General features: G+C 47.8%; 1 protein-coding gene across 1 annotated transcript in view; it reads left to right on the top strand.

Moving 5' to 3' along the window:
- Positions 1–26,702, top strand: part of LOC129405884 (maestro heat-like repeat family member 5) — a 55,363-nt gene that overhangs the window by 8,852 nt on the left and 19,809 nt on the right. The window contains exons 12-31 of the mRNA XM_055143573.1: positions 186–302; positions 452–496; positions 1,356–1,500; positions 2,185–2,228; positions 4,437–4,596; positions 5,058–5,146; positions 5,761–5,871; positions 8,358–8,474; positions 9,935–10,057; positions 10,434–10,586; positions 11,271–11,393; positions 11,693–11,772; positions 13,015–13,153; positions 15,017–15,106; positions 21,466–21,570; positions 22,521–22,656; positions 23,197–23,318; positions 24,366–24,515; positions 25,546–25,700; positions 25,946–26,081. Coding sequence (XP_054999548.1) covers positions 186–302; positions 452–496; positions 1,356–1,500; positions 2,185–2,228; positions 4,437–4,596; positions 5,058–5,146; positions 5,761–5,871; positions 8,358–8,474; positions 9,935–10,057; positions 10,434–10,586; positions 11,271–11,393; positions 11,693–11,772; positions 13,015–13,153; positions 15,017–15,106; positions 21,466–21,570; positions 22,521–22,656; positions 23,197–23,318; positions 24,366–24,515; positions 25,546–25,700; positions 25,946–26,081 — 2,340 coding nt within the window. The remainder of the gene's footprint in view (positions 1–185; positions 303–451; positions 497–1,355; positions 1,501–2,184; positions 2,229–4,436; positions 4,597–5,057; positions 5,147–5,760; positions 5,872–8,357; positions 8,475–9,934; positions 10,058–10,433; positions 10,587–11,270; positions 11,394–11,692; positions 11,773–13,014; positions 13,154–15,016; positions 15,107–21,465; positions 21,571–22,520; positions 22,657–23,196; positions 23,319–24,365; positions 24,516–25,545; positions 25,701–25,945; positions 26,082–26,702) is intronic.

Here is a 26,702-nt window from a genome sequence, read left to right as displayed (position 1 = left end):
CCTACTGAAACCCTAGGGCTGAGTCCAGAAGACTCAGGCGGCTACCTGGAAGGGGACACACTGAACTCATGTCCCTTGAGGACACTGCTCAGCCGATATGGCCCTGTGTCTTATGGGTTTTTTTGTACCCCTGAGGGGGTGATCTCTGGCTTGCCTTCCTGGCTTACCCTGTCTGTGACCCACAGGTGCGCTTCCTTCTCCTGCAACTTATTGAGGTGCTGAACCAGTACGGTTTCTTGGGGCATCAGGAGGGGAACGTACTTATCCTCGAGCTCATCAGACTTACCTTTACAGGATGCTCGGTGAGGCGGGGCCAGAGGAACTCCCAGAAGGCAGGGCAAGGGGAGGAGGTGCCAACTTGGGAGCAGGAAGGGAGGTAAACAGGGGAGGCAAAGATCCCCCTTGCAGTGGGGTCCTTTTCAGCCCTCTGGTTTCCTCTGTCCATTTCCAGGTCCAAAGGGACTTCCAACAGAAGAGTACAGAGGTTCTTAAGATGGTACAGTATGGCTTGAAGCTTGAATGGGAAAAGTCAGATGCTTTCTAGATGTCTTCTAGAAACCACTAAAACAGCATGATTGTTGGAAACCCTAGGAAAGATGATCATGGCATGATAACCCTCTGCCCCAGGGACACAGAGGCCTGGCCCTTACCACTTTGCTCTGACCCCTGACACTCTCCTGACCCTAAAAGTGCATGCCCCCATCCCACATCTCACCCTGCTTTGTGTCTCCTCCCTCACTGCCATTGCTTCTACCACAGCCCTGGTCATGGAGCAGTGGTTCAGGGAGCAGGCGACACCAGTGATCGGCCTCCTCCTCCCTGTGAAATCTGGAGCTCAGTGCTGGCTGGGCTGTGGTTTTCCCTTCTGTTAACATGGGGAGAGCTGCACCCCGCCTTTTGCTCTCAGGCCTGCTACCCCCAGTTCTCAGATGCCTTCTAGAGATAAGGGTCAGCACTGAAGAGGATGGGGAGGGTAAACCATGGGACATCAATTAGCATTGACTAGAAAAGCACCAGGAGGGGCCAGACTTGCTGTCTGTGTCCTTCCTGCTGTCACCGTCACCACTACTTGTGCCGCGCCCCCCCCCCCCCATTTCCTACCTCCTGCCCTTTTGCACATGTGTCCCTGGAGTGTTCCCCGGGCCTTGCCACTTCAGGAAGCAGCTCTGCCTCCTCTAGTCTCTCCTGCCTCGGTGGGGTCAGGACTGGTGGATGTTTTACCAATGTGCAGTGGTAGGGGACAACCTGTGTGTCCAGGCTCCCAGGGAAGGAAGGGATTGGCTGGGGATCAGAAGGGAAGATGGGGCAAACGGATTTGGGTGTTGCATTGACGCCCTTGCCACATTCCCTGCCAGATTTCACTGCCCCAGCTCATCACCGTCGTCTGTCACCCTGAAAACTATGCGATATTTGTACCCATGAGCACAATCCTGTTGGAAAAGGCTTCCATGGCCCATTCCCAGGGCAACAGCCCCTACCTCAGCAGCTTTTACCTCAAGCGTAAGTATCCGGGGGTGTCTCTGGAGGGGTGGTTGTGAGAACCCAGGCTCCGAGGAGCACCCAGTCTGGGGAGCAGGCTGAGTCTGCAGGGGGGAGTGTTTAGACATGTAGTGTGGGGTGTGTGTGTGTGTGTGTGTGTGTGTGTGTGTGTGTGTGTGTTTGTAACCGGGCTCAGGCCACAGTCTGGAGGAGTCAGGTCAAGGATCGTGGCAACAGCAGTAACCAGCTGACATGGCATGATTCCTACTTGCCTTTTGTCATCATTTTAGAAACTGTACTCAAGTGTAAAAACAGTGCTATTAGTTATAAAATCATGAGTCCATGGACATTCCTGACCCTCTCTTCTTCCCTAGCCCCAACTCTGAGTCCACTCTTTACTCAGCCCGTCTGTGATGTCTATCTCAGTGAGGATGGGGGTGAGGTTGTCTATTCATCATCTTACAGGTGTGTGTGTGTGTGTGTGTGTGTGTGTGTGTGTTGGGGGAAGGCATGGCATGTGTGCACATGAATATAAATCAAAAATATAATGTTTTTAGACTGTCACATGCTTCCATGGCATTATCTTAATGCCCCACTGCCATTTTTTTCTTCTTGTTCTGAAACAGATAGTGGGCTGCCAGGGGGAGGGGGGCTTGCATAGAGCTTGCACTCACTATATCTTCATTTATTCTTTACTTAACTTAGCTACTCAGTTCATCTCCCCACAGAAACTCCTGCTCCATCTTGTGGTAAGTGATACTGGGGAGGATACATTTTTCTTTACATTTTTGTTTTTATGTTGAATCACCATGAGATACAGTTACAGAGCTAGCTGTTCCTGGTTGGGTTTTAGTCATACAATGTTCCAACACCCATTCCTCTACTGTTGTACATTTCCCACCACCAATGTCCCCAGTTTCCCACCAGCCACCCCTCCCCCATGGTAGGCACATCTCTCTCTCTCTCTCTCTCTCTCTCTCTCTCTCTCTTTCTCTCTCTTTCTTTCTCTCTCTCTTTTTTTCTCTCTCTCTTTCTGTGTCCTTTTGGACATTTTTATGGTTTGCAATACAGATACTGAGAGGCTTTGTTTGCTCTTTTACTTATTTTCAGCGCAGTTCTTATCCAGAGTGACTATTTTCAGATAATTCTTATCTAGAGTGATCATATTTGTCATAGCGGTTCCTTCTCTACCCCAGCTGCCTTCTCCCCACACACTTGAGGCAGCCTTCCAACCATGGATCAATCCTCCTCGCCCTTGTTTCTAGTCTCCTTGAGTATTAGACTCATTATGTTTCCTTATATTCCACAAATGAGTGCAATTATCCTATGTCTGTCCTTCTCCTTCTGCCTCATTTCAAACTCAGCATGATACTCTCCATGTCCATCCATTTATAAGCAAATTTCAAAGCTTCAGTTTTCCTTAGAGTTACATAGTATTCTATTATATAGATTTACCATAGTTTCTTTAACCAATCATCTGTTTTAGGGCTATTTCTGGTTGTTCCCAGATGCTGACTATTGTGAATAGTGCAAAATAAACATAGAAGTACAGGTGGCATTTCCGCTATGCATTTTTGGGCGCCCAGGGTATATTCCAAGAAGTGGTATTGTTGGGTCATATGGAAGCTCAATTTCTTGCTTTTTTGAGGAATGCCCATATTGTATTTCAAAAAGGATATTGGGAAGGATACTGGATCTGGATCTTCACCCACCCACTCAGTCCTGCATATCCATCCAGGCACCCGTCCATTTGAACCTTATTCCTCCTCCATCCTAGATTCTATCCATGCTCTAACCATTGATTTATCCATTGATCCTTTCATTCATTCCAAAAATACCCAAGTACTACTTTATTGAAGTCATATGCAGGTTTTGAGTTTTTGTATTTCCTCAACTTGACAGAGTAGATATTATGAACATTTGGAGTGACAAGTATAGACATGCTGTTGAGGTGTTAGAGTCTCGGTGCCAAGGACAAGCATTGGAGTGGCTGCCCATAACTCACTAGGGTAAATGTAGCCACAGAGGAAGACAGAGATTGTGAGGGGATCTTCAGTGAGCAATGTGCGGATTTGGTCACCGAGAGGCCATGATGGCAGGCAGGCATTTTCAGAGCATCCTGGAGAACAGGGAGGAGACCGGGAGGTTGAAAACAATGGGGAGGATCAAACTGAGCTCAAATTGTGGGTTCCTTCCTTCCTTCCTTCCTCTTCCCTCCCTCTCTCCCTCCTTCCTTCCTCCCTCCCTCCCTCCTTCCCTCCCTCCCTCCCTCCCTCCTCATCTCCCTCCCTCCCTCCCCATCTCCCTCCTCATCTCCCTCCCTCTCTCCCCATCTCCCTCCTCATCTCCCTCCCTCTCTCCCCATCTCCCTCCCTCTCTCCCTCCCTCTCACTCTCCCTTCCTTCCTTCCTTCCTTCCTTCCTTTCTTTCTTTCTTTCTTTCTTTCTTTCTTTCTTTCTTTCTTTCTTTCTTTCTCTTCTTTCTTTGTTTTTGGTCCTCACTCAGCGATGCTAGGGGTTATTCCTAGATTTTCACTCAGGGATAACTCCTGGCAGTACTTGGGGGACCATACGGGATGCAAGAAATTAAATCTGAATTAGCTATGTACTAGGCAAGCACCTTACTGTGTGCTAGACAAACACCCCGCACTACCTGATGTACTCTGATTTTTGGCCCTTCCCTAGATCCATTCTCTACTGCTGTTTGTTTCCCTTCTGTTAAGTTGTTTTATATTTTGAAGTAAAAAAGCTTAATTTAAAGAAATTTACTCAAGAAGTATGTGTCGTGGAAAAGGAGGAAAAGGGGATGAGAGAGAGAGATGTTCAAGAGAGTACATGGACACATGAGCTTCTCCAGAGGCAACTGAAGAGGACACATCTTAGAGGACCTACCTCAGGTTGAGACAAGATGTGGCTAGTCTCCGGGATGGAGAATGAGCTGCTTCTCTTTGCCCTCAGATGTTTTCATCAAAACCCTACAGAGAAAAGGAGCTGGGTGAGAGCTCTCTCAGAGTGCTGCAAGCCCTGCAACCTATCACGTCCCTGCTTCCGGTCATCAACTACAGTTTCACACGGTTCTGCCGGAAGAAGATCCCTGGGCTCTTGAACATCCTGAGCAGTGAGGCCTGAGTTGGGGATGGGAGGCGGGGCTGGCGCAGAGGGCAGATTCTGCAGGAGATGAGAGCCGAGGCGTAGGAGGGACTTGTGGTGAGAGGAGAATGGGGCCAGCCCCGGATTCCCGAGAGGCCGAGTGCATGGGTCTTATTCTCTCAGCCTTTTCCTGTTTTTGCACTGAGCAGAGTTATGGGGCGAGTTCTCAGAAGAACTGCTGGAACTCTTATGAGCAGACTTAGCAACCCACCAGGCCCGGGTTTGTGTCCCTGCTCTGACATTGACCATTTGAAAGGCCTCACCACTGTGCCCATTTGACCTTTGGAATGGGCCCAAGTCCTGCAGCCTTGGTCAAGTGGGCACACAGTTATGTGCTGGGGTTCTGAAGAGGATGGGATGAGTTGAAGGACATGCAGGGCTGGGCTACTTCTTGTGTGAGTTTCTGGCCTGGCCTGGCCCTTCTGACAGGTGGGGCGGGGGGTTCCCTGCACTCTCGTTTCCTAGATCATGATGAGCAAACATTGAAGCAGGAGCAATGGGAGCACAGCCTACTGGAGGTAAGCACTCCGTGAGGATCCACTCCCTCCACAGCTGCCCCCTTCCCTTCCCCGGGGTGAAGAACTGGGCTCAGCTGCCTGCAAGTCTCTGGGAAGGAGGAGAAGCCCTGGGAACCCCAGACAAGAAGGAGGACCCCATCATGCTGGCTCTCAGCCCACTGCACTCTACTCACAGGCATCCTTCGCTGGTCCCCTGCTTCCACCCCTGCATCAGTGTCTCCTACCCCTTCTACTCCCTTCCAGAGGCCTCTTCTGGGTGGCTATGTGGATTGAGCCTTTGGTCTGTGACTTCGAGTTATTATTCTTGGCTACCCATGCGTCCTCATCTGTGCTATGGGAATTCTCTTTCTCCCACAGTGACCTGGGATGCTGGTGACCAGGAAAGGGCTGTAGCTATGTCAGGGCCATTCCAACCCATGTTCACGTGTTGTTCTCAAGTCCTGACGAAGCCCACCTTGGGTTTCAACTTTCCTCACTGCCTGAGCCCTTTATCTGTGTGTGCACATCCTGCCGCCTGTTGCACCTTTTCTCTTTGTGATCCACTTCAGGGGCTCAGCGGCAAGAGGAGCCTGTCCCCTTTCCCTGTGACCCTTCTCTCCCTCCCTCCTTCTCAGTTTTCCAGTTTGCTGTTAGCGACCATGAACGATGATGAGTGGCTGGAGCGACTCCTCCAAGCCATCATGGAGAAGATCAATAGCTCAGACACATTCTATTTAAAGGACAAGGTGAGTGGGAGTGGGGGAGTTCTTTGCCAGCGGGAAAGTGGGAATCCCGTGGTCATAGAGGAAACTGGGGGAATGTTCATGAAGTACAGACCTTGGGGTATAAGGAAAGGAATTTCATGGGCACTGAGTGGGGAATCAAGGGAGGGGAAGGACAGGTAGTCACTCAGGGTGAGCATAAGTACTGAGTGGCTTCCATTGGCCTATGTCGGCAGCTTCCTAAAAGGCTACAAGCTGTTGTCTTTGTTGTTTGTTTAGGGGCCATGCCCAGCTCTGTGCTCAGGGATTGCCTCTGGGGATGCTTAGCGGGGTACCGTATGTGATGCCAGGACTGGAAGTGGGGTCAGTCGCATGCAAGCCTCAACCCCTGAACCATTTCTCTGGCCGCAAGTCTGTAGTCTACACGCCACTGTTTGGGGCAGCAGAGTTGTCACTTGGATTTAGAGGACAAGCCCGAGTGTCCATCTGAAAGAACTCCCTGAGGGCTCCCTGTAGGAAAGTGTCTGCTCGTGTTGGGATAGGGGGTGAGAAAGACGGGGTTCCTTCTCATCAGCCCGCAGTCCTTCCCGGGCTTCTCCATGTGTTCCTGGCCTAATCTGGGTCCAGACTCAGCTCTGGGACACTTCAGTCACCTCACTTGGCAAGAAGCAAAAACGCCTCTATGCTCCAGGAGAGCAGCTGAGGATGGAATAAGGAATAGGGGAGGGTGTTTCCTCAGCTCCGAAGGTGAGGTAACCCCAGAGCTGTTGATCCACACATATGTAGAGATCCCAACACATGTTTGTAAAACAGATGCTCAAATATGGTTTGAGAATTTTGAGAATTCAAACTTGCTTTCTTGCCTCTGAACAGAACTTTGGATGCGGATGGTGTCTCCAGGAGAGACAGCTCTTTTCCAAGCCTTTGCTCTCTCGTTGTGACAAATCCTATGAGCACCAACCACATCCATGCAAGCTCTGTGATTGGAGGGTTAGGACTATAAGATGGAAGAAGCAGGAATCCTGATCATTTTCACTCTGTTCCTGACAATCGTGACTGAGTGCCACAGCACAGCAGGCACTGGAAGTCACTGCCTAAGAGACAGGAAAGGAATGTGGGCAGTACTGAGTGTGGCCAGAGCCAGATGGAGTTCAGTCCTGCATGAGGGGAGCACAGAGAACTGTTCCCGGGGCTCTGAGAGCTGGACCGAGAGGCTTTGTCAGAGGTGACCACTCTAGCTGTGTTCAAGGCTGTGTGTGACTTCACTTTCAGGGTTAGACTGGGGCGCCGGTGGTACCTGGGATGGAATGTGCTCTGCCATGTCAGCCCTCCCCTGTCCACGACTCGGTTTGAGAACTGAAAATGCAGTGTTTTGGGAAATGCCTCGGGCCTGGGTAAATGGGGAAACTGAGTCATTCTCGGGAATAGTGAGTGTGGAAAGAGGAAGCGCTAATGTCCAGCTGAGCAGTGAAGCAGCTGCTTTCTGACCTGGTTCCCAGAGCCGGGCCTGGGCGAGGACTCCTGTCAAGGCGCACGTTCTGGGGAAGCTGTGGTGGAGCACAGAAGCAGGCCAGGGAAGGGGGGAGCTCTGACAGGAATGACATGGCAGAGCCTGTGCTGCCTGGAGACAACGGGCCCAGGGCTGTGCCCCTGCTCCCTATCCTCACTGTCTGAGCCCACCATGATTGGTAGGAGCCAGGGAGGGGAAGAGAAGGCCGCGGAGTCCCTGGACTTTGTCCCTGGATTTTGCTTCCTCGAAGCAGCAAGGGAGCCGATTTCATAGAGCCTGAGGCCAGCGCAAGGCACCTACCCCAGACACCTTGCCCACAGGACGGGGGGAAGGGGCCCTAGAGGGGGATCTTGAGGGGCTTGACGTGAAACAGGTGAGGGCTCACTCAGCAGCTCTTCCCCATGGCATAGACTGTGTAAGCCCCGGGTTGGCCTTTGAACATGTGGAGCTTTTTCTCTTGGGAGATGCCGGGTGAGGGCCAAACAGGAACCAACTGAGCCAGCATAGAAGGAATGAAGGACCATGCCAAGGTTCCTCTGGGAAGACCCAGGGCGGTGAGCTGTAACATTCCGGGGAGTCTGCAAACAGTGTTCCATAGAGAATCCACGAGAAATGCCTGAGGTGGGAAGGTGAGGAGAGGGTGAAGACAGGTAGGTGGCTCAGGGGTGAGCAGTCCAGACCTAGAGAGCAAGGACAAAGGGTTTTGCTGTCTCCTGAGCTGCAGAGGAATCAGAGTGCCCGGAATTCCTGTTTTCCCTCCAGCTGGAGTCCCACCTCATTGTGGTGGCTGTCTCTGCCAGATGCCCCCAGAGGTGGAGGGGACAGGGGGCAGGGACAGATTTCTTCTTCTTAGTGGTATAGGGAATCGACCCTAGGTCTCACTCACCTAGGCACGGCTGATGGTTCTGAAGTGGGACTCAGCAATGGCTGTCCTGCGGAAGGCCCCAAGCTCCTCCCGACTAGAGGAGGAGGCTAGAACCTGCCCTTCCACCCCTCCTAGGCTTTCCTCTATAAATTCTTTGGCTTCACGCTGTGGACGTCAAGAGAAAAGCAACTGGTGAATAAGATGGTCTTCTCCCTCCTCCAAACATCCCACCAGGAACCGAACGAGAGGGAGGTGAGGCTGCGTGGTGGGTGTGGGCCAAGTTGGAACCTGTTTTATTTCTTTTGTGGGCATGGAGAGTGTTGTTTTTCTCCCAATTGGTCCTCAGGAGGGTCAGGGGGCATGTGATTCACTATGTGGCCAGAGGCTGCGGTGCTGCGTGAGCCCTGCAGTGCTGGGGATGACACGGCTATCCTGGTGGTGCTCGGGGGTCTCCATGGTCACAACCTATAGTGTTCTGGGCTCTGGCGCTGTGTCTGGTGACCTTGCAGGACCGTGTTGTGTCAGGGATCAAACCTGGATGATCTGCACACAAGGAAAATGATTCACACATGTACTGTCTCTCTGGCCTCTTTTGAGTTTTAGACACAGGATGGTAAGGTGAGAAAAGCTGGTTCCTAGCTCTGTCATATGCTGACCACGTGTCCTTGGGCACATTGCTGAACCCACCTGGGCCTCATCTTTCTCCTTTTTGAGTGAGCTTATGGCAGGGGGCGGGGGGATCTGAGTGGTAGTACAGCAGGTAAGATGATTGCCTTGTATGGGGCCAACCTGGGTCAATTCCTGGTACCCCATAGGTTTCCCTGAGCCTGCTATGAGTGATCTCTGAGTATACAGCTAGAATTAAGCCCTGAGTACAAATGGCTGTGGCTACAAAACAAAACAAAATATGGAATCAGCCTTTGGTACCTTCCCCTGAGGGTATTTTCTGAAATTTTATTTAAAAATAATTTCACTCTTACAAAATGTTTGTGTAAGCCAACCAACCAACAAGACACAAACAGCAAAAGATTTCTCCCTTATATCCCCATTCAATAATTTTCTCACATTTATGCACTCTCTCTATATATATATGTATATATATATACACATATTATTTTTTGAGTCATTTCAGGAAGTTGCCATCATGGTACTCATTTGACACTTAACAGTTTGATTTCTCTGGAAATGAAGATCTATATTCTCTTCCATAACCATGATGGTCTCATCAGGAAACCATCCAGATGTGGTGGCTAATGCTTTAGTGGCTAGGTGTGAACTTGCCAGTTGTCCTATCAAAGTTGTTGAGAAGAAAACATAAAACCTTTTTCTCTAGTCCCAGCATTTCAGTCCAAACCAAAGATTGCCTTTCCCTGTCATTTCCCTTTATTCTTCTTTATCCCAAAGGTTTCCTTAGTCTTATCTTTCATGACCTTGACATTTAAAAATCATCAGATTTTCCATTGTGTGAAGTGCTCCTCGTTTTGGGTTAGTTGGTTTTTCCCTTGTGATGACATCCAGATGGATACATGGGAACAGAAGGTCACAGGCATGCCCTGTGTTCTGACATGACAAAAAGGAAGGTACGGGGACCCATGACTTCACACAAGATTTATATTCTGTTTCATTGCTTTCCTTTTCTCTTTTCCACTGCTGGTTTTGGGGCTGTGGCTTCCCTGAATTGTGGCAGGGGGCTCAGTCGATCCATGTTTCAGGGCATTGCAGTGGCACTCAGTGTCGTGTCCAGAAGACATCTGGAGACAATCCTGGACCAGTTGCAAGCCTATGGTGCTGCGCTCACGGACCAGAATTCATCACCCATCCTCGATCTGACAAAGGTGATAGCCTTCGGCGGGGAATGGGGTGGGGAGTTGTTAGGGTCTTTCAGTCTCTTACACAAAGCCTTCCAAGGCATCTCGGAACCCAGCCTCACCCACAAGTCTATCTGAGACTGTGTGACACACCTAGAAAGGCTCATTTTGCTCCCACTCTTGGGATATTCCCTGTTCCCCTCCTTTCTCTTGCACCCTCATATTCATGCTCAGCTGGTTTTCAGCAGCTGTGTGTCCAGTTTCCATCAGAGTGCTCACATTTTAACTCCTCCAGCTTCCCTTTTGAGCCCTCTGGGAATCTTTCCTCTTGCAACCATCATATCCCTTCTGGGAAGGAGCAGGAGGTAAAGAGAAGGCAAGTTTCCCTCTTCCCTCCTTCCAGGACCATCAGCAGAGGGAATGGGGGCTGGTGTGCGACACCATCTATTCCAGCTTCAGCAAGATCATTGAAGACAGCAGGAAGGACATCTTGAGTCATGTTGATGGCATCCTGGCTTTCGCCCTAAAGACCTACCAGGACTCCATCATAGTAAAGGTAGCAATATCCTTTCTTCAGTGCCCCACCCCTGCCTCTCTATTCCTCTCTGGCCTTCCAAGGAAAAGCAGTTTGGTTCTGATGGACTCAGGGTCTGAAACTTGGGCATTTATCCCTCTTCCATCCTTATGTCTGCAGACTGGGTGCCTTTACCCTGAGGCTAACTTGGAGGAGTCCCTAGTCATTTTAGGTCATTTGAAAAAATCTTTTCCTTCCATGCTTTTAAGGTCTGCCTCCCTACTGAAAAGAGTGAGTAAGACCTAAATTCCATAGGAGCCAGTTGTAGGAAGAAGCATTGGTAGGAAGAGGAAGAGGCCCCAATGATTTCCCTGCCTTTGTTCTATTCTTTGTCTGAAGTACATTTCTTTGAGGTCGAGAGAAGGAGCCCCTGCATCCTTTGGGAGAATGGACTGAGTAGAAAGATAACCTCTTGAAACACCAGGAAACCAGACCTCTTCTCATTTAAGAACTAGCCGGTGTGGGCTAGGGAGAGGGGGCCCTTTGCCCTATGAGATGCCACAGCCCTCTTTCCTGAGTTGAGCTCAGAGGGATAGTACAAGGCCATAGCTGTGGGAAAGCTGTGTGGAGGATTCAGCTCCTCATCCCCCAGATTGTGTGCAGGCAGCTTTTTCTAGCTCCAGGATTATTCCTACCTAGGATATCTGAACAATCTGATTGTTTCAGGACACCAACATGAAGCTGGACTACCTGGACGCCCTGACCAAAATGACAACCGCCTTATGCAACCAGGCCTTGGACCCCAATACTCAGTTCCCCTCCGCACAGGAACTGGAGCGCCTTATGGTGGTAAGTGCCTTGCTGAGGAAGGGGGTGGAAATGCAGAGAGGGGGACGATGAGTCCTCTTGTGCAGCAGAGGCAACTCCCCAAGGCTAGCCCTGCAGAGGAGATGGTGGGATTCTCCAGAATCCATTTTCCCTCGTCACGGTGGGGGTGAAGACTCTGTGTGTGGGTGTGATTCAGGGGAGATTTTGTCCTTTGGGGTCCTTAAAAAAACCGTGAAGATTGAGGTCTAGAATGGGAGAAGGAGATGAAGGAGAGAAAAGTATGCTCATGAGCTGTATGGTCTTGTGTGTATGCGTTACAGAGAATACTGAAGGAGGAGCCAATGGAAGCCCTCTCCAGCTCCATTAGGCTGAAGGCCATCAACGTGATCATTGACTTAAGGTAGTATGCCTTCTCCTCTCGCTTGAGCTCTGCCTGTGTTTCTGCTCTGTTTCCTCTAATCTGTGGCCACCTCTTCTTTCTGCTTCTGCTAACAGCTAAAGGACCGCCGGAGTAGATGCAGAGCTGCCCCTTCCTGTGCTGGGAACAGGCTGTTCAAAGTATTGGGCAGAGACTGTACCTCCTTTCTCCATTGGCACTTGCTATGGCTACTGCCTTGGGCTTGCTTCTGCTCTTAGGGCTATCCTTGATGAGACACTTACCCTGCATCAGTGACTTTGCATTCCCTGAAACACCTGGGTACCCAAAAGTGCTGTGTCACCCCCAAATACCACTACACATTGAGTCCTAGTTCAACCCAGACAGTAGAGTCCAGCCTGGGACATGGTAGCGATTTTGGATTGTGGAAACAAGTGGTTGCCAGGAGCTCTTCTTGGGAGGGCTCCAGGCTGAATCACCCTCATCTGATTTAACCTGGTTTGTTGAGCCTTGCACAGGTCTGAGATTAACGGCAGGTTTTGATCTCTTTCGAGATTTATTTATGGGTCTCTGAAACAAGGCTATTAGAAGAACTTACATGATGGTGCTGGAGTTGGTTCGAGGGGGTGACTGCTGGTACTTCCAGGAGTATAGGGAAGTGGGGGGAGGTAGCCCATCCGACCTCGAGAAGCCTGGAGATTTCAGTCACAAACCCCGCATATCTGAATTTTTAACGGGTTAATATCTTGGTGAGGTCTATCCTGAGACACTGGAGTTCGGCCAGGGGCGTGGTGGTGATCTTGGATTGTGGGAACAAGCAGCTGCCAGGTGCTCTGCTTCGGCAGGCACCAGGCTGACTCACCCTTCTCTGATGTACACTGGGCTGTTCAGCCTTTTGTAAGCTTAACTAAAGCTTTTGGTCTCTGGTTTTTGGTCTCTGAAGCAGGGCTGATAAATGAGTTTGATTAGTTGAGCCAGAGGTGGTTTGTGAGCATGGGTTCCACATACCTAAAATTTGGCCATTAAATTTCTTGGAAAACTTGGTGCCAAGTTTTTGGGGTCTGGCCAGAGGCACATCAGCAATTTGGGGTATCAGGAAGCCCGAAGGCACCATCAGGCTGCTGATGCACTCACCCTGTAGGTACAGGCTGACCAGCTGGCTGTACCCCACTCCCTTCTTGCTTTTATATTTCTTTCTCCCATGTCACTACCTTCCCCAGATGTTACTAATCTCTGGTTGCTTTTCTGCTTCTCCCTGGAACTTAGGAAGCTCACGGGCGTCTCAGACTGGAATGAAGAACCAATAACACTACTTGAAACAAGTTGCAAGAGGGTGCTTTGCCTCCCATACGAAGACAAGTTGGATATAAAGAGTTCCGACCACACGGAGGGCAAGGCCACTGTGGTATTTCATTCCTTCTTATTTGTCTGTTATTTTATTTATTTTGAGGGTTGGCAGTTTGATGGAAGTATCTAGCATTGCCTTTAATGAAAATGGGATTATTTGAAGGAAGTTACTCCTGATGAAGGGTGCTTACAGTTCACAAAGTCTTTTTTAGGTTTTTCTTTAAATACAAAGAGTTTTTCATTGAAAGAAATTTAGATGTAAGGGGAGAGGAGTGTTGAAAACATGTTCAAAAGATAACACAGGATTCTGCAGAATGGAAAAAAAACAGTCTTATTTGTGTGATTTTTGGGCCACACGGGGTGACACTCAGGGCTTACTCCTAGCTGTATCCTCCTGGTGGGACTTGGGGAACCACATGGTGCCAAGAACAGAACCCAGGTTAGGGGCTGGAGCAATAGCACAGCGGGTAGGGCATTTGCCTTGCACGTGACTGACCCGGGTTCGATTCCCAGCATCCCATATGGTCCCCTGAGCACCGCCAGGGATAATTCCTGAGTGCAGACCCAGGAGTAACCCCTGTGCAGAGCCAGGTGTGACCCAAAAAGCAAAAAAAAACAAAACAAAACAAAACAAAAACACCAGGTTAGCTTCAAGCAAGGCAAGTGCTCTACCTGTTATACAATCAATCCAGCCCCACCAAGTTCACCAAGTCTGAACTTAATTCAGGGGATTGCCTTTCTTCCCAGGGACTCTCACAGATGGCCACTGCCACCCAACGGTGAACATGCACTCCTTCCCTTGACATCTTAATCAATACCAGATTGGATGTTTCAAAATGATTTTTAGGAAAGATTCATGGAGAAATCAATGAAGGTTCCCAGAAACAAGACACCTGAGCCATTTCTTCCAGGGCCTCTAGTTTTGCCCTGAGGGAGGAAAGGGGTATTTGATTAACTCATTCAAATTTATATGTTGGATTCCAAGAAGCCTTTTCATGTTAAAGTCTCTTGAAATTCATGTTCATTGATTGCTCATTTATTTTGATTGGTTATTCATGGATGCTCTAGTCTCCTGAAATTCACTGAGGACAGTAAGAAATGAGATGATGTTTTTAAAAATAAAGTTGTCTACTCTTTGCTGTGTTAGTTTGTTTTCCAATCAGGCCAATTCTCTCCTTTGGGCCATTGTTCATCAGCTGTCTGGTGGTTCGTCTTTGCGAGTTCATGGCATTTATGTTTTTGAGTAAGGACTGGTGCATATTGAGACGGCCCAGGTGGCTTCCTTGGGCTGTGTCCACAGGGAGCCTTTATGGATGTAGTTCTGGAGGGTTTGGGGCAGGCATTTTGATGGGGTTTCTGCACAACTGGGACAGACTATGCGATTTTCAGTTGCTTTAGGAAGGACATTCCTGACTCTGTGCTCAGGGAACACTTGTTGCAGGTTGAGGGGAGCACATGGGGTGCTGGGGATTAAACCCAGGTTGGCTGCATGTAAGGCAGATGCTCTACCTGCTGCCCTATCGCTCAGGCGCCAGAATAGAAGCTTTCTTGGGTGTCAGTTACCTAGATTGCTGCCTGCCCCCTTCCCTGCCTGGAGAAGGCCAGCCTCTCAGTCTGTGCTGCTGACAGAACCAACAGGCTCCTGGGAGCAGAGGGCTGGGGAGAGCCATGTCCTCAGGGTCTCCGGGCCCTTAGCACCAACTGCAATTGCGGGAGACATCCATGTTCTGCTGAAGAAAAGAGGAATTCCTTCAAGTTGGTGGAGGACAAGAGTAGGCTCTTGAAACTGAGACCCAAGGGATGAGTCAAGGGCCAGAATGTCTCCAGGAAGCCTCACTCGGCCAGTCAGAGCGGGCAGACTTTGGGAGGAGAGATGGGGCTGATATCATGGCAGTTTTTTGAGTCTGTTTTCTCTCCCCAGGATCTATACAAGAGTACACTGGAGAGTCTCTTAAGACTTACGCAGGCTCTGATTGAAGAGAGGCCCTCTGGGACAGAGGACTTGTTGGAGGTCAGTGGAAGGAGCCCAGGAAGTTGGCTGTATTTCTTTGCCAGGGCAGCCAGAACAATGCACTGCAACAGAGTCGCTTTGAAGAACAGAAATGTATTCTCCATCTTCTTCTCCCACCATGGTGATAGCTTTGGGATGGCTTGGTTCCTCCAGGGGGCCTGTGAAAGAGAAGCTGTTCCATGCATCTCTCCTTGCTCCTGATGATTTCAGGGTCGTGGCATGCCCCCTCCACTATCACATAATGATCCTCCCTGTGTGGGCTTTGTTTCTTACTAGGACAAGACTCGTATCAGGCTCTCTTCATCTGGTGTGAACTCACCTCCACTTGAACTCACCTGCAAGTATGGTTTTTCTGAATCAGGTTACATTTTAAGATTCTGGCTGGTTATGAATCAGGGGGACTCTTTAGCTGAATTGAGTGGAATTGTGGCATCAAGGAAGAGATAGAATAGGATGAAACTTGAGGGCTGAGATTTTGAGAGATTATATTGGACCTAGGATCTAAATGATGTTGTTTTTTTCTTGGAGAGAAACTTTCCTCCTCCAGCCATTGCTGTGCCCACTGCCTCCCTCTCCCTCTGCACACCTTCTGAGGAGCTGGAGACACGGTTCTGGGACTTCTCCACACCTCACTTGCAGAGGCTGGCTCTGCTGTCCCTCATGTGGCCTGGGAAATCAGTGAAAAATGGGGTAACACTAGTGCCTAGTTGATAGTCATTTGATTTTATTATTGATTTATTTCAAAAAACTTTTTTGTTGATCTACTGTGAGATATACCCTTACAAAGCTGTTCATGGTTGTATTTAAATCATTCAGTATTCCAACACCCTTCCCTCCACCAATGTACATTTCCCAGCACCAGTGTTCCCAGATTCCCTCCCATCACCCCCCCCCACCTGATGCCTGCCTTTATGGCAGATGCTTTTCTTATCTCTCTCTCTCTCTCTTTCTCGCCCCCTTCCTTTGGGGCATTGTGGTTTGCAATATTGATACTGAAAGGTTGTCAAGAATATCCATCTGTCTCTTTACCTACTTTTAGCCCTCCAATCTAGTCCAGTGTGATCATTCTCAGCTGTTATTGTCATACTGGTCTTTTCTCTATCTTACCTACCCTCTCAGCCCCCGTGCCCCCCCACACACTTTTGGTTAGTTCTAACCATTGACCAGTCCTCCTAACCTCTGTTTTCCCTGGTCATGGATATTAGTCTACTAATTTTTTTATATACCACAAATGAATGCAGTCATTCTGTATTTGTCCCTATATTTCTGACTCATGTCACTCAGCATGATACTCTCCATGTCCATCCATTTATAGGAACATTTCATGACTTCATTTTTCGTGACAGCTGCATAGTATTCCATTGTGTAGATGTGCCATAGTTTCTTTATCCATTTGTCTGTTCTTGGGCACTCAGGTTGTTTCCAGATTCTGGCTATGGGTAAATAGTCTGCAATGAACATAGGAGTGCAGATGATGCTTTTGCTGTGTGTTTTTAAAACCCCAGGGCATATTCCCAGAAGTGGTATTGCTGGGTGAAATGGGAGCTCAATTTCTAGTTTTTTGAGAAATGTCCATACTGTTTTCCAGAAAGGCTGGACCAGTCAGCATTCCCATCAACAGTGAAGGAGAGTCCCTTCCTCCCCACATCCATGCCAACACCACTTGCTTCTGTTCTTTTGGATGTGTGCCAGTTGATAGTCATTTTAAACATGATAAATGGCATCATGTTTATTCAATGCTTAGGTCAAAGAAGTAGAATGCAGATTCAAATTATTGCCCACTTTCAAGATGTTTGTGACTTTATAGTTGAATTCACCGTATGCTGGTGCCACTGTCATGTTTTGCCCTCTACCATATTTTCCTGGTCATTCAAAAAGCACTGGTCCAAGTAAATCAAAAGGAGGGACTCTACTGGGAAGATAACATCTTAATTTAGGAAGGATATGCACCAACATAAGCTGTAGTGCAAACTTCAAAGTGAAGAACCAAGGCAGGTTTGGCTTTGTGCGGGTAGGAGTCAGGGTGACACAGCAGTCTATATATGCATCATTAGTAGTCGTTCACCAAACACATGTATATCATGAGGGGAATGGTGGGCATGTGCAGTTGGGGATCAGACAATGGACATACTAGACATGTACTCAAATGACAGAGGATGATCATCAGGGCATGATGTAGTTTGCTAATAAAGAGAAAAGTGCCTTCAAATAAAGTCTCCACTGCACAATCTCCACCTAACCCATTGGCTGACCAATACTGTCCAGCCAGATGTAGGCCCTGCATTGACCCAGTCCAAGCCAATAGACTGTAGTGAAGGGGATCTCCAAGAAAAGTCTTTGTACATCATCAAAAACACAAGTCTCAGGACAGTATATTTCAGCCTCTTTTTTGTTTTTTTGTTTATTTTTTACAGATCTGTCAGTTCTTATTTACTATACTTGGAGCTTGATTATTATTCTATTATTATTTTAAAGCACTGTGATTTATAATACTGCACTGGTAGGGAACAACTTTCCAACAACACACTTTCCACCAGAGTGTCCACTTTTCTCCATCACCATTGTCCCAGTGCCCTAGCCAGCTTTCCTGCCATCCCCACTCCCACCCCCACCTCTACCCCAGTCATTGGTTCAGTTCTGTAGACCAGTTTTTAGGTTCTGTTGCCTTTGGACATTTATGATTTCCTTACAGTGTTTTAAAAAATATATTACATATGAGCAAGATCATTCTGTATTTTTCCCTCTCCTTCTGGCTAACTTCATTCAGCTTGATATTCTCCAGGTCCATCCACTGGCATCCATTTGCATCATTTAATTTTCATAATTTTTTATAAATTAGTAGTAATATTCATTGTGCACATCTACCAAAGTTTCATTATTCAGTCATCTGTTCTTGGACATTTGGGATGTCTTGGCTATTCTGAATAGCACTGCAATGAATGAAGACGTGTAAATCTCTTTTTGAACTTATGTTTTTGTTTGTGGCCCTTTGGCTAGATGCCAAGAACTGGAATCACTAGGTCATGGGAAAGCTCATTTCTTAAGACAGTACGGAAAAGTCTTTTCCCCCCATCGTAGCCCACACTGGTTCTTGCTATTCTTGATGTAATATGACAATCTAGTTGGCATGAGGTGATATTTCATTGTTGTTTTGATATGTGTTTCTCCACGAAGTGATGGCCAACACTTTTTCTTATACCACATGTCCCTTCTGTATGTCTTTCTTTGTGAAATTGTCTCTTCAGCTCCTCTGCCTATTTTTCAATGGGAAGTCTCTTTATGTTATTAAGTTTTATGGTCCCTTTATTAAATCCTGCATATTTGTCTTTGGTTAATTCCGTGATGAGTGAATATTTTCTCCCTTTGATTCCACTCATCTTTTTCTTTACTGTGAAGATGTTTCTTAATTTGATGGAGTCCCATTAGTTTGTTTTTTTCTTCTGTTTCTTTGGCTAATTGACATGGAATCATAGATAAAGTTGCAAGAGTCAATATCGAGAGGGTTGTTCTGTCTATATTTGCCCCAATGTGTTTTGTGGATTTGGGTCTAATATTGAGGTCCTGACACCATTTGCATTGACCTTTTTGTGTAGTGTGAGCTATATTTTTGCATGTGACTAATTGGTTTTCCCAGCACAAATTTTGAGGAATTTGATTCCTCCATTTCATTTATCTAGTGCCTTTGTCGAAGATTAGCTATCTCTCTCAGCACCTATTGATATGATCATATAATGGTTTTTATCTTTCCCGGTATTTATAGACAGTATCACATTAAGTAGTGCATATTGAACTATCTTTAAATACCTGGGATAAACTCCACTTGATCAAGGTCCATAATCCTTCAATATTTTGTTGAATTTGTTTTGCTAAGAATAAGTTGAGGATCACTGCATCTCTGTTCATCATGGAAGTAGCTATGCAATTTTCTTTTTTAGTAATATCTTTTACTGATTTTTGTTATCAGGTAACCAAATATTAATTTGGTTCCAGGGAAATTGTTTTGGAGCATTTGTTTGACTTTCTGAGAATAGGAAGCAGGGTTTTGAAGATTTGGAAGAAATCACTTGTGGATTCATCTGGGTCTGCCCTTTGAATTCTGTGTCGACGTTTAATTTCCACATCAGTAATTGGTCTGCCCAGGTGTTTAGCTTCATCCTGATGTAATCTTGGAAGTTCTAGGATTCCACAGATTTATCCATTTCTTCTAGGTTCTTCAATTTCACAACATAAAGTTTGTTCATCGTAATCTGGGACAAACTTTTCACAATTTCCATAACATTGTTTTTAACTTCTTCCCTTTCATTTCCAGCTGCAATTTATTAGTTTTTATTTTTACCTTGGTAATTCTGGTTAAAAGTTTGCCAAGTGCTTATTATTTTAGAAAAACAGCCCTTATATTCATTAACACCCCCCTCTTTTTAATTGCTATTTTGTGTTTGCCTCACCCAGCAGTGCTTACGGGTAACTCCTGACTGAGCTCCTTGTGGGGCTCAGGGTCCCACATAGGGTGCCTGGAATCAAACCCAAGTTGGCTGCATGCAATGCTGTGACCTACTCATCTACTTTTGCTCAGCCCCATTCATTCATCTCATTGCTATTTTTGTTGATTTCTTTGTTGCTTATTTCTGCTCTAGGCCTTCTGATTCTTCTATTGACTTTGAGTTTCCTTTATTGCTTCTTTTCAAGTAACTTAGAATGTGCAATTATTTATTTTGGCCTTTTCTTGTTTCCGTATGGAACAAGTTGCTATGTAGTTCACACTTATAGTTTTTGGTGTGTCTCATATATTCTGGTAACTCACGTCATTGTTCTCATGAAAGTTTTTCTCAGGGACAGAAGAGGGGCTTCTAAGTGGTGTCCAAGAGGTACCAAAGTTGGTCCCTCCAATGTTTTTGGTTAATTAAAATGACGATTCAGTGTGACAGTGTTGTGTGGGGCCTGTAGTGTTGAGGATTGTCCTGGTCACCAGGGACCGTTTGGGCTGCATTTGGCAATGCCCTGGGGACTCTAGGGTGCTGGGAATCAAACTGGGGTCAGCCACATGCAAGGATATGCACCTTAACCCTTGTTGTATTTCTTTCGCCCATCCAAATGAATTTTGTTCTTCCATTCGTTGACTTTGATTGTAGTCTGATCATACTCTCACTTCTACTTTCTCTTTCATTGCTCTAGGTTTGTTATCATTATGTAACTACCTACATAATTATATATCATTTTGCATCTTCATATCATGATAATGTTCTATCACTAACCTCAATTCATTAAACAGCTTCACCAAAAGAAGCCTTCTAGTTCATGATCTGAGAGGAAATAGAGCTGGTGGGTGATGGGAAGTCTTCCAGATTATTGTCTTCGCCCATTCATTTGGAGGGGCTACTGCACTAACGAGGGTTACAGGTGAGGGTATGGCTTTGTGCAGGTTTGAGTAGTGATGTAAGGTCTAAGTTAACCAGTTCTACTGGAGCTGCTGCAGCTGCATTTATGTTGCATCCAGTTGTTCTCAGTACAAATGAGCACTATCGTCCCACATCTACAGGTCCCAGAGCCTCACTATGTCTTTAGGTGACTATCCTATGTTGTACGTCTTCTAACTCGGGCCTGGAATCAACTGTCTCTCCAAGGATCCCTGGTTCCTCTTGAGGTGAAAAGGGTATTGAAAGACCAGTATTGACTCCTGTGGGGATCTTCCTGATCATCTGGCTGCAAGAAAGACTTGCAAAGCTCCACCAGAATTCCTTATATCTTCAGAAGAATTGGTTTTGCTCATCAGAGGAGCACTGTGTTCTCTGGAGTTGGCTTTGGATTTTCACCTTCTGCTCTTCTTTGTAAATATAAATTACTGTTTGATCACTGTCCCATTGTCAGACTGATGGCTACTCCTTGATATTGGACAGTGCATCTGTGGATTGGTGAGATGGGCTGGAGGCATCATTCACCAATTTGTGCTTCAAATAGTGATTATCTATCATTTCATTTCTCAAGCAATGAATACACTCATCCTGAAGTCTGTGAATACAGTCATCCTTCTTGATTATTGTCATTTTTCTTGCTACAAAATTATGGAAATGGGAACACTGGAATGTGTTGGCTCACTGGTTTATCAGTCAGTAGCATTTGAGAGCCACTGCTTGAACATCAGAGAAGAGCAACTGAAGATGTGTAGCACCTAACTAAGTACAAAACAGGGGGTAGGAAAAAAGGAAGAGCTGGAGCCAGGCCCACATGTGATCTCCCTCGAGGCCAGTAGCACAATTCTCAGAAAGCTCACCTGATGCTTAGCAGAGGCAAGTTCAAGGTGGCCTTTTCATGCTCTGAGAGGTAGCTGAGCTGCTCTGACTTGTAGTCTCTTCTCTTCACAGTGTTTTGACAGATGGATTAACTCAGAAAAAAATTATGAGCGGGAACGAGCCATGTGGATCACTTCACAACTTTTAAGTTATGTGGCAGAGAAACAGAGTTTAAACGTGAGTGGGAGTCAGTCCTGGGTCTGGGCCAGGAGCCCCTGTGGCAACTATTATCCCTCCCTTTGTCTCATGTCACCACATCTTTCCTTCCCCTCTCACTCACCTCCTTTCCCTGTCCTGCTAACCCGATCCTTGTTTTACCTTTGTGTACTTCATCTCTTGGTTCTGCCTTTTGGCATCCTTGCCTGGCCTCTGATTTATCAATTCTACTCCATTCCACTTGCTTTTGTTCAATCCCATGTGTCTTAACTGGTGGTTACTGAGCATTCACTTTGATATTCATAGCGAATCCATAGATGACCAAGATGACCCCACTTCCAAGGATCTTGCGGACTCTGGAGGAGACAGTCTTTCATAGAATAAACTCTGGTAGAAAGTGATCATGATGACCCAAACAAATGAGGCAGAAATAAAAGATGAGAGGCTGGAGTGGTAGTACAGTGGATAGGGCATTTGTCTTGAATGTGGCTGACCTGGGTTCAATTCCCAGCATCCCATATGGTCCCCCGAGCACCGCCAGAAGTAACTCCTGAGTGCAAATCTTGGAGTAATCCCTGTGCATTGCTGGGTGTGACCCAAAAAGCAAAAAAAAAAAAAAAATGGAAGAGAGAAAGAAAGAAAAGGTGAAAGCAGAATCGCAGAATTGGTTTTAAGGGAGGGATTGTGCCAGCATCCTCAGCTCTGAGTAGGATTTGGGCTACACCTGAAGGATCAGTGGCTGTCAGGAAGCCAAAGGAGACTAGTGTTAGAGAAACCCAAGGTTATGACCCCATATGTCCTTTCGAAGTCACGACTTACCCAGCTATGTTTATTTGTTAAACCAAGGCCTTGTGTCACTTCTGATGTCTCTGGCACATGTTTCCCTCCTTCTGGTGTTTTTTTTTTTTTTGTGATCACTCAGTTTAAGAGAGTGGCTGGGACAGCTTGTGACTTCCACCTCTCCTCTTCAGACTAAAATAAATTTCGCCAAACTGGAAAGCCTGGTCAAGCTGCTGGCCCTGCGCTGCCACGATGAAGTGGACACCGTCTGCGTCCTGTCCTCTAAGGCTGCCTACCACCTCTACCACATTCTTCTGCACCAAAAGCGTATGGAGCCCTTCTCTTCCCACTCCCCTCGGGGCTCCCTCTCAGGACCGCCCCATATGGTGTCCATCCCCCTTACACACACACACACACACACACACACACACACACACACAAGCACATGCACACGCACACATACACCCTTTCCCAGGACGTGAGTGGTGAAGAGGGAATCTGAACACCTCATGTTCTTTGAGGAACTCGCTCCCCAAGTATCTACAGATACCTTATTGGGAAAGAAAAGCTCTCAGACAGTTGTCTAGAATTAATTTCTCCCCTCTGCTGAGCCCCATCTCCTCCCTGGTGCAGTCTCTGTTCACATCAGGCAGCATGAAAGTGGTTAGACACAAGATGTTGCCTTTCTTTCTCTTAATGTCCACTGGCTCCTTCCAGTCCCATGGGACATACCTCTCCCAAAGCTGACTTAAATCATTAGGTGATTTGGAGAGGCGAGTGTCTGTGACAGCTGGGAACAGGATACTTAAAACCCTCCCTCCAAGAGGTGAGTAACGAAAGGTGGGGTTGGGGGGGTCTTTGTTTCAGAGATGAGAATGAATATAGGCTTGGGGCAGAAGAAGACAAGTGGTGAGATCTATAGTGCCTATTCATTCTACAAGGATTCATCATCTAATATTGGCAGAAATAGCACATACAACATTGCGAAGGTAAGGGGGACTGAACAGGAACCAGAGCAGGGAGATGAGGACTCTGTTGACAGCCAGTCTTAGACTCGTCTGTTGAATTGATTGTAGGATGCAGATTAGGGGTCAATATACTCTTCCCCATTGCATTCCTTAGACCGAATAGGTTGAGGACATCGTCCTGGCCTGAGCTGCCACAAGCTTCCCCTTGAATTTCATGATCCTACTACTTATTCATTCCCTATTTGCCCCAAAACTATTATTTCATGTTCATGGTGATTTGGGAACAAAGCACACTCCCGACTCAGCCTCAAGCAGACGTCGCTGAGGACCTTAGCTCCAGCACTGTGTCCACACAGCCTGTGACTTCCGCAGCCTGTGACCTCTGAACCCACATTTTCTCTGTGGTCAATATTTTCTCCTTGCCACTCCCGTGGTTCTGTCCCCATAGTTAGTGTTCTCTAGGAACCTCATATATGCCTAAGACAAATGTCCATCGTGCTCCCAGACCATCTCCTTCCTCTTTCTGGAAGGAGAACCAGGAACCAGAGCCCAGACTAGCTGAGGTAAGGGGATCCAGAAGCACCAGCCTGTTTCTCCCGTTTCAGGCATTTGCTGAGTTCTTCACCCAGATTCAGCTCACCAACCTGGTGCTGGAGGCTCTGAAGTCTGTGACAGATAGCGAGGCTGAGGTGTCTCTCCCTGTAATCCAGCTGATGAGTGCCAGACTTCATATTAATGATGATTTGGGAACAAAGCACACTCCCAACTCAGACCTCAAGCAGACGTCACTGAGGACCTTAGCTCCAGCACTGTGTCCACACAGCCTGTGACTTCCGCAGCCTGTGACCTCTGAACCCACATTTTCTCTGTGGTCAATGTTTTCTCCTTGCCATGGTTCTGTCCCCCTAGTTAGTGTTCTCTGGGAACCTCATATATGCCTAAGACAAATGTCCATCGTGCTCCCAGACCATCTCCTTCCTCTTTCTGGAAGGAGAACCAGGAACCAGAGCCCAGACTAGCTGAGGTAGGGGGATCCAGAAGCACCAGCCTGTTTCTCCCCTGTTTCAGGCATTTGCTGAGTTCTTCACCCAGATTCAGCTCACCAACCTTGTGCTGGAGGCTCTGAAGTCTGTTACGGACAGCATGGCCACCGTGTCTCTCCCTGCAGCCCAGCTGATGAGTGCCATCATGAAGGAGAGGGGCGGAGACGTGCTGCAGGTAGTGGGCTTCCCTGTCCAGAACTCAGACCTGTAAGCCCGGGGCCTGCTCTGCTCTTCTGACTCGGTCACAAACCAGTTCACAGTCACAAACCAGTTCACATTTCTGACTCTGGGTAGACTGATTCGATTCATTCACTTGTGAATGGAGGCCTGGGCGAGGCTTTCTCTGCAGTCCACTGAGCTCACATTTGTGATCCTGACTCATCACTCCACTACCTCCCCTCTGGGGGATGGTCCCTAAGTTCAGAAGTGCAAATACCTTGAAGCCTTGGCTACCATAACATCTCTGTGAATTTAACAGGATTTTCTGGATTGCCAAGGGCTGAGGCCTTTGTGAAGTTGAAGACCCAGATGAAAAACCAGTGAGCCCAAGGACTCTGATCTGGTGCTACACTGTCTTTTGGCCTGACATATAAAGGTGGAGAGGTTCTGCATAAGAATTCACATCACCCTCTTGAAAAATGTGGAAATGGATGTTGGGCAACACTGAATGCCACTGTCCCCATGATATGTGGTCAGGGTTCTCCAGTCCCTCCTCTCAGAATTCCTTAGTGTCCAAGGCCCTTTAATCATTTTAATCATTTATGAACATTCTCTCGCCAGGGAATCAGAGAGGGGGAATGCCCTCAAGGTTCAGTTTGAGTGAAACAGCCTTCTGAGAGGTACCTTGAGTCAAGCCTCCTGGTCCTCCCATATCTTCTGCCAATTGTCCCCAAAGCTTCATGAGTGCTCTTGGTGTCAGCTGAGAGGAGATGCCCTGACATGGCTTGTAAAATTGCCCTTCCTTCCCAGAGGGTCTCCTGAGTCACTCGGGTCTCCCCCTTGTGTTACAGGTTGTGGCTGGCATATATTCCAGTCAACCTTGGCACCAACTTCTGAAGTCACTTTTGTGGCCTCTAACCTCCTGCTCATGGCACCCCAGAACTCAGTCTGTGAGACAAGAGCCCCTTGTGTCTCGGGAGTCCTTTGAGCAGCAGGAAGATGGAAGCAGTGAGGTAGATGAAAGGCTCTTCTCTTCTTCCCCACAGACTGAGGAAGTGGTGAGACGCATCCTGAGTCATCTCGATTCCACGCTGGAGCCCCGCATCAGGGAGGAGCTGCTGCAGGCCATGTGCTGGCTGGCAGGCCACAGCACCTCCACCGTTGTGGCCCTGCTGCTCAGCCAGCCTCTGCCCTGGGACAGGTAGCCCTCTCCTGGCCACCGTAGCACATTCTCTATGCCTGGGACTCTGCCTGCCTCAGCCCCTTCCCAGCATCGCTTTCTTGTAGGAGCATTTTGTCCTCCCTGCCAGTCCGTTGGCATTTCCTTCCTCTCTGGCCAAGTCCTCTCTGGGCTCACTCCCTCTAGTCTGCAAGAGGCCTGGGAGCCAGCCAGTGCTAGGAGCCTGGTGACCAGGGCCCATGACAGCTCTGTCCTTGGTCCTGCAGAACCCAGTTGGACATATGGGAGGCATTTGGCACTGACCGGGAAACTGCAGTCCGCATCCTCCAGCTGTTGGCGAGCATCTTGGCCGAGAAAGACCCCAAGAAGGACAGCAGGGAGATGGACTTGCAGCCCGTGGCGGTCAGCACCGGGATGAGGGGACACTTACCTTGCCTGACTGGGAAGCAGAGCTGAGAGTGGAAGGGACTAAAGGACTGAAGCAGCTGTGAGGGAGACGCAAAGCCGAGGGCTGACCCTGTGCACTCAAGGAGCACTTTAATCCCTTTATGTCTGTGGGGCCAGAACTGCATGGAGATGAAGGGCAGGTTGAGTCCCTGTTTCTGGACAGCAAAGTTGTCTCCCAATTCACCCCTCACACTCCTGACTCCCAGCGATCTTCGAATTCAGGACGGGCGCTCATTCTACCAGAGCCCAGACATGGGCCTGGAGAGAGAGCTGAGGGTTGGGTTGCCTGGTGAAGACCAAGCTTCCCCCAATTGCCTCTGTGGAAACACAGTGTTGGTTTCTTTTTCGTTATGAATATCAGGGGAGTCCAGAGAAAGCAGACGGCATGTATATGCTGCCTCAGCGGTCTAGGGTGAACTGTGGATGTTCAGTCCTGGATGCTTCTGACAATTCTGGTTTTGAATGGGGTCCTCTGGGCAAAGAGAGAGGTCGGGGTGGGGACTCTGTGCAGGATCACAGGACCAACTGGCACTGCAATGCACACACACTCACTTCTTCTCCCACCCTCCCACGGTG

Source organism: Sorex araneus, chromosome 6 (genome assembly GCF_027595985.1).
Source record: "Sorex araneus isolate mSorAra2 chromosome 6, mSorAra2.pri, whole genome shotgun sequence".
Classification (NCBI taxonomy): Eukaryota; Metazoa; Chordata; class Mammalia; order Eulipotyphla; family Soricidae; genus Sorex; species Sorex araneus.
This window is presented reverse-complemented; position numbering and strand designations above follow the sequence as displayed.